Source organism: Marmota marmota, unplaced genomic scaffold (assembly GCF_001458135.2).
Source record: "Marmota marmota marmota unplaced genomic scaffold, marMar, whole genome shotgun sequence".
NCBI classification, from domain to species: domain Eukaryota; kingdom Metazoa; phylum Chordata; class Mammalia; order Rodentia; family Sciuridae; genus Marmota; species Marmota marmota.
Genome location: NW_025999927.1, coordinates 5,369,007 through 5,376,860, shown reverse-complemented (window position 1 = coordinate 5,376,860; position 7,854 = coordinate 5,369,007). Strand labels below are relative to the sequence as shown.

The following is a 7,854-nucleotide window of genomic DNA, read 5'->3' as shown; positions in this document are numbered from 1 at the left end:
ATCCTGCCCCCCCCCCCACAGCAGGCTAGCTCTTCGATGCTGCCTGCTAATCCTGCCTGAACAGCCCTGGATACCAGTGACATGAGTGTTGGCTGTCACCTAGGCCCTAGTTCTTCAGGGCTGTGGTGACATCAGCGGGGACATATCAAGTTGTGCTGATAACTACCTCTCTGAACCCTTCCTGGGGAGATGAAGTGGGTTTAGACATCTGACACGGTGGCACTGCACCATGACCCGAGTTCTGTTGGCCTCCAGGTGTACCTGCACTGTAGTGCATCAGTGTGCCAGCCTGCAGGGACCCCAGCCTGCATGGTGACCTGTCCTGTCGTGAGGGGTGAGTATGCCGTCTATACTAGCGGACACACGCAAATGGATCATGATCCCAACTCCCAATAGTTCTTGGCCCATGGCCAGGACTCAGTAAAGCCTCTCTAGGTACCAATTGCAGTATCATGAGCACAGAGACAGCCAATTTTCTGGAATGCCAGAAAATGCCTTTAAAATAGAAGCAATAAACTCTCAACCTGAGCTCTTTTCCAAATGAGCTTTGAAACCAGGAGCCAAACCAGTCCATGGCCCACACCTGGCTCAACTCCACAAAATACACCTGGCCAGGTAATAAATGTCAATTTCTATGCCCACCTGAGGGCACTTCTGGTGATGTGGTCTTAAAGACCCTTAGCTGAAATGATTGTAGACTTGCACCATCCCCTGTCGGGCAGACCCTGTGCTGCTGTAGCATGCTTGCTTCTACAGGTACAGTCTGGTACCTATCTCTTCCTTGACTTGGGATTCACGACCCTTAAAGCTCTAAGTAACTTCTAGCAATTAGAAAAAAAAAAAAAAAAACGAAACACTGATAGTAATTAATTGGTAGTTACAGGGCAGGGCATTATGTTAAGTGTTTACCATTCAACCTAATGTACATTAGTCCTACTCCTAAAGGACTAAACCATCTTAGATTGACTTCAGCTGACAGGAAGAGCAGAAATGCTTTAACCTATTTCAACAATTAAATACCCTTCCCTGTGATACCAAGACAACAGAACTATAAAGGGGTTACTGTCAGTGACCCTCCTGGAAAAGGATAATTTGGGAAGTGTTCCTAACATCAGACTTCTATGCCCTGATTCTGGTGAATCTGAGGCAAGAGCATTAGATCCAAAGCCTCAAACCTGCATAAGTTGCTAACGTGAAGCCCTTGTATGGCTGGTACAGAGCTCTGCCTGTGGCCCCTTGGTTTGTGTCCTAACACTCCCTACCCCTGCTCTGTGTGTACAAAAATTAAAATTCTAACACTCCCAGCTTCTCGTGTCCAACAGGAAGAAGATCTGACCTCTATCATCAGAACAGTACTGCCAGCATCTCCAGCAATGGCCCCATGTTTCTTCTCCAAGACTCTAAGGACCCTTTGGAAAAGTCCAATACACACTTAAGTAAGTGGAAGGAAACTTAACCAGCCACCTGAACCTGCAGATGAGAGCTCCTTCCTCCCTCCTGTCACTGACCATCCCCTTACTGCCATTCCCTTACCAAGGACGATGGTGGGTCTTCGTCAGGACAGACTTGTGGCACTCACTGATTATACTTCTTCATCCCCAGGTGCTCCAGTAGATCCCAAGGCTCTGTGGGTGGCAGGACTTTCTGGTGTCCTCGTCGTCGGAGCCTTGTTGGTATTCTACTTGGCTATCAGGAGACGGAGATGAGCTCCTCAGGCCAAATGTGTCAAATAAAGCCAGACTGCCCTGCCACGTGTGCTGAGCTTGTCATCTGATCGGCCAATTCTAGGTTAATTCTTTACCTAACTGCTCTTAATCTCATCCTACCAGCCTGGGGTGGTGTCTCATCTGAGAAAGGCTTGGATAAAGGAGTACCTTTCTGAACAGAACAAACATTTTTGATAGTATTTCAAGGCTGACAATTCTAGGGTGTGTGTGTGTGTGTGTGTGTGTGTGTGTGCACTAAGTATCTCTGGCTTAACAGGCTGTAAAGACTCAAAGGGGAATAGAACAAAGCTCTTCCATTAGACAAGAACAACCAAAAGAGGGTAGGACTAGTTCAAGGCTTGCCAGGGATTTTCCTAGACCCCTGGTTCTCAACTTGAGTGAGCAGCAGGGTCGCAGGAAGGCTGAGGGGAAAGCATTTCCCATCCCTCTCTGGAGTTTAATGCAGGAGATCTGGGCAGAGTTCTCGCCTTGCATTTCTAACCACTTCTCAGCTGTTGCTGGTCCCATTCTTTAACAACAGACTTTGTCATGGTTCCAGATCCTGGTTTTCAAAGGAAGATTGGGCAACTAGAGGTGGCTTAGTCGCTTAACCTAGAACTGATAGTGGCTTCCTAGTTGAGTAGGCCCTAGGCTGAGAGGAAACGGGGATGTGTGAAGATTGCTGTCCTGTTTGAGGAACTTTCTAGTAACTGATGCCGTTAGTCACACTCCAGGGCGCACACACTTCAAACCACTGGTAGACGGGGAATGGCTACTGCCTATGCTCTACTCTTGGGCACTGCCTGGTCTCCCTGTGACAGCAGCTATCCTAGGTGCTGTGTCTAGTGTATGTGGGTCTCAGACCACCTGACCTGTGGCATTTATTCCCATTGTCTAGACTCTAGGATAGCTACCCAATATTACTTGGTCAACAAAGAGTTGAGCTGGAACTTGAACTTCAGTCTAATTCTAGAATTTGTTCTTAATCCATGTGGTGCTGAAGGTACCCAGTGCTCCAGGGGCGCCAGTTTTCCATGCCAGGCACAGGCTCAGCTTGATGGGGCCAGATGCTCAAGGAGACGTGGCTGCATTCCATGCCAAGGTCTGACTGGGCTGGGGGCTGAGCCCTTCACAGGGAAGGCAGTGGTCTCTGATTGCAGCAGAGGCCATGAATAACTTGGTCATGATGCAACTGACTCACACTGGATGTTACAAATACATGAAATTCATTTAGTACATCAAAAATTTCAACATAATAGGGGCTGGGGTTGTGGCTCAGTGGTATAGTGCTTGCCTCACATGTGTAAGGCACTGAGCTCAATTCTCAGTACCACATATAAACACAAAACTAAAAGTCCATCAAAAAAATTTTTAATTTCAAACTTTAAAATTTCAAATTATTAAATTTTAAAACTCACAATAAACTCAAGGTTTTGTCTTCATATTCAGCCTGCAAAAGCCAGTACATTTTAGCTGTTGCAGTCTTACATCATAAACATCAGAAATACTGTACGCTGCAAAATATTTTTTCAACTGCTTCCCTGTATCCAACAATACTTTCCAATAACTATGTGTATGTCTTTACATGAAGGAAGTTCAATCCTTTTACTAACCACCTTTCAGGTGCTCCACAGCAGCACTGCCTAGGACCTGGCACCCATGAGTCTAAAGTCCACTCCAAACGTGTATAGGAAGTTCCATCTGATGGGCAGCACATAGTAGGTAGCAGGGCCATTGCCAACTGCCAGCAACAATGGAAGACAAGCATCAAGTGACAAATGAGAGAAAGTTGGATAAAGAATGCCCAAGAAAGGGGGTAGCCAAGGTAATACCTCACCCTTTCTGTAAGAGAAGCAAATGCCTGTTCTGATCATGTGTTCATAGCTTACCTGTGGGTCAAAGCAAGCGTGTGCAGGGCTTCCAGGTGGAACTGAGCTGATCTAGGAATCGGGCTTCCCACAAAGAGGATGGTGGGTCTAGCACTGGGACCCAGGTCTTTCACTCAGAGAAGGTGATAGTATAACACCATACAAATGCCACCAAAGACAGGACAACTCCAGTGCTTAGGCCTCTACCTAGAACCTTCCAGGCCCCCTCTCGGGGCTTCTTGGGCTGTTACATTAACACCCTGTGAGCCTCCAGGGAGATCTGGGCCTTACCTACCCTGGGTTAACCAGGGCCCCCCTCTTCCAGGACTATGTTAGGGGTGCTGCCCCAGAGCGCACTTCTGCAGAGACAAATGCCGGCTTCCCGACCAAGGAGTCCTTACTAATGCAGTTGGATCGACAGAGGGAGGGGAATGCTTTTGCAGGGAATTGTGTACCTCTGAACTGAACAGCCTCTGGCCAAAATTATCTACTGTGGAGTGGAATCATGGCTCTAGGGGAATGATCAGCTGGTACCATTAACTTAAATATTTATTAATTCATGGTCCAGGGCTTGTACTATTTTTTTATTGCATTTCTCCAATTTTAAAGAGCCTCTAAAGAGTCATAAAAGACCATGGGCTACCCCAAACTCTTTCCTACCTTCACCATTTCCTCAAAATTCAGGAAACCCATTTATAGCTGGCAGTTTTTTCCTCCTTAAAGATTATTTAAATCAAGGCAGAACAATTCACTCATTCTTGCAGATCGTGGTTTTTTTCCCTGAATTCCTCACTCTTTATCATGCTGACCCTTCCTGGGCCTCTCACTGGGGTGTTCTGTAGAGGGTTTATGTGGCCCAGAGCCTCCTGCTCTAACATGCAGGGGTAGCTCCCAGGCCTACTGCACAGTGGTCGGCCTCAGAGTGCCCTGCTTCTTGTCCCTGCAAATGAAGGAGCTCCAGCTGCCCTAAATCCCTGAGGGTGGACGTTTGTTGGAGATAAGACCTGCTGGAGTCCAGTAGCAGCACTTCATCCTGCTCGTCAGTGAGATGCTACCACAGGAGCCACACTGGTCCTCCCTCTCCTCTACCCAGTTTTGGACACTTTGCAAGTTTGTAACTGCAGGGCCTATCAGCCTGCACCCTCCCCTCCCCTGTGACAGTAAGCTAGGGGGCTGCTGCTGCTAACTGACCCACAAGAAAGGACACTTTAAGCCCATGAGGAAGGCAGTCTGAAGAATGGGAGGAAACGTCTTCCAATCACACACCTGCTAAGGTCTTAACATCCAAGACATTCCAGGAACTCAACACCAGGAAAACCTGCTTCATCTAAAGGACAAAGAACCTGAGCAGACATTTCTCAAAACACATATAAAGGGCTAACAGGTACGTGAAAAGGTAACACCTTGATCATCAGGAAAATACAAATTTAAACAAGTTGTCATTTCACCCCTTGAGAATGGCCCATACGAAAACGGCAAAGCCAAGAGTTATTGAGGACACACAGGCAAGGCCCACTTCCACACTGGTGGTGGAAAGGTCACTGAGTGCAGCAGCCCTTGTGGAAAAGTGCAGGGGGAGGCCATGCTGAACCGTGGAGGCCCAGCAATCCCACTGCTGGGGTACAGCCACGGAAACAGTCTGGGAGAGGTATGGAGGTAGGAAAGATGGACTTAGCTCGCACAGTCACTGCACTATCAACCACGGGAGCTCACCCTGGTCTCTGGATGAACAAAATGTAGTTATACACAGTGAAATGCTACTCGGTCTTCAGAAAAGAAACCCGTCACTTCCAACAACTGATGAGCCTGAAGGTCATCACTCTAGGTGATGCCAGGCAGTTATGTAAGCACCACCCCCAGGATCACACTGACACATGGAATCTAAAAATGTTGAACTTACAAAAGAAGAGAATGGTGGTTATACACCAGGGGGTAGTGATAGAGATGGAGAGATTTTGGTCAAAGGGTATAAAGTTTCAGTAAAAAGAAATAAGTTCCAGAGACTGATTGTATAATATGGAAACTACGGTTCATAATGTGATATATTCTTAAATTGCTAAAGCTGGGCTTTAAGTGTTTTCACCATAAAACAATAGGACTATGATGTATATTAGCTTGAATCAGCCATTTCATAGCTACACACATTCAAAACTTCACGTTGTGTATGATACATAGTTTTATGTATCATTTAAGAAAGATTCCATCACACCTGGTCAGAATGGCGATTATCAAGAATACAAACAACAATGAATGTTGGCAAGGATTTGGGGGAAAAGGCACTCATACATTGCTGATGGGACTGCAAATTGGTGCAACCACTCTGGAAAGCAATATAGAGATTCCTCAGAAAACTTGGAATGGAACCACCATTTGACCCAGCTATCCCACTCCTCAGTTTATACCCAAAGGACTTAAAATCAACATATTACAATGATGCAGCCTTGTCAATGTTTATAGTAGCTCAATTCACAATAGCCAAACTATGGAACCAACCTAAGTATCCTTCAACAGAAGAACAGATAAAGAAAATGTGGTATTATACACAATGGAATATTACTCAGCCTTAAAGGACAATTAAATTATGGTTGCCAGTAAATGGATGGCACTGGAGAATATCATGCTAAGCAAAATAATTCAATTCCAAAAACCAAAGGCCAGTGTTTTCTCTGATATGTAGATGCTAATTCACAATAAGGGGGTGGCTAGTGAAGAATAGAGTTACTTTGGGTTAGATAGAGGGGAGAGGTATGGAGGTAGGAAAGATGGTAGAGTGAATCTGACATTATTACCCTATGTACATACATATATGACTACACTACTGGTGTGACTCTACATCATGTACAACTAAAAGAATGGGAATTTATACTCCATTTATGCATAATGTGTCAGTACATTCTACTGTCACATACAATTAACTAGAACAAATAAAGAAAAGCTAATGTAATTTCATATATAGTTCATAAAAACTATAAGATTGAGACAAATTAACATTTCAAAGTCAGTAAGTTAAGAATGAGATCTCCTGGTCACCAATAAGTTAGGAATTCAAGAAATATTATGATTCCCTCATTGGGTCACTTCCCAGGGAAAGTTTTATGTTTGGTAAACCTTCAAGGTTGAATGCAAGGCAGCTGGCTAATGACTAGAAACTCAATTTTGACATCAGAGCCATGAATTGAAAGGTTCTCTTGGATCTTTATATTGGACAAAGTTCTCTTTTGTAGTAGGAAATGAGGTTAAGTACTCTATCCCACAGCAACAGGGAATGAGCAAGAGTGGGAAAGAGGAAGATGAGCCAGGATCCCAGCTGCCACTCAGGAGGAAGCCCGTTTTTTCCAATGGACAAGGTCGCACTCCTTGTCCCCAGCATGCAGGCCAGAAGACCATCTGCACACCGTGGGCTAAGTATTCAGTCTCTCTAGACTCAACTCTGTCACTCCGGAATTAAAGGAGACTGCATTTTTTTCCAGAGTTCTGGCTCTAAATCGTGGGCTCTTGAACTATTCTTTCCTTGTCAGTTATCCTCCATTGTTCTGGATTCATGCATGCTCCTCAGGAACACTGCTCCTGGTTCCTTCCTCAGAGTGGCCATGCTGAGAGCTGCAGTGGGCCTTTGTGTCTCACACCAGTCCCTTTTCTGCCTTGACGAGCTGAAGCCCAGCTGCTGTGAAAAGTTTGAGTGAAGCTTTCTGGGAAGCCACTGGCCACAGAGCAGGAAGCTGGCCCTGGAGCACCTACCACCCTCTCCTCTGCCTGCTTTTCTCCACCAGACCGTCCTCTCCCTTACTGATGTGAAGGGGACTGTAGATGTTACCACAGGGAGACAAGCCACCCTCCCAGCACCCTGCTCAGGCAGCAGGCAGGAGCCATGTCAGGTGAAGCTTCCTACCTCAAGCACCGTGGCTGGGAAAGGAAAGAGGGCTGCTCGTGAGAAGATGGGTGGGGGTAGAGAAAGGACAGGTGTCAGTGACGATGGACGGAATGAGTTGTACTTGCCGGATTTTGTCTTTTAATCTGAACACTGAGGTAAGGGGTGGGTGGTAAAGATCAGTACTTCATGTCTGCCCAGGGCTTTAGTCTGGATCTTGAACATCCCCCAAGGCCCATCAGTGGAAGGCTTGGTCCCTGGGTGATGCTGCTGCGAGGTGACCCCTTAGGAAGTAGGAGGAAGTGAGGCCACTGGGCCCCTTGAATGGGATCCAGGGACCCTGGCCAGGCCCTCCACTCCTCCCTCTCTCTGCCTCAGGAGGGGGAACATCTCCATCACATCCCTCCATTAT

At 46.3% G+C, this 7,854-nt stretch overlaps 1 protein-coding gene across 1 annotated transcript in view; it reads left to right on the top strand.

Moving 5' to 3' along the window:
- Zp4 (zona pellucida glycoprotein 4) overlaps positions 1-1,706 on the top strand; it is a 6,331-nt gene extending 4,625 nt beyond the window's left edge. The window contains exons 10-12 of the mRNA XM_015504378.1: positions 256-334; positions 1,323-1,436; positions 1,603-1,706. Coding sequence (XP_015359864.1) covers positions 256-334; positions 1,323-1,436; positions 1,603-1,706 — 297 coding nt within the window. The remainder of the gene's footprint in view (positions 1-255; positions 335-1,322; positions 1,437-1,602) is intronic.
- The last annotated feature ends 6,148 nt before the right edge of the window (positions 1,707-7,854 follow it).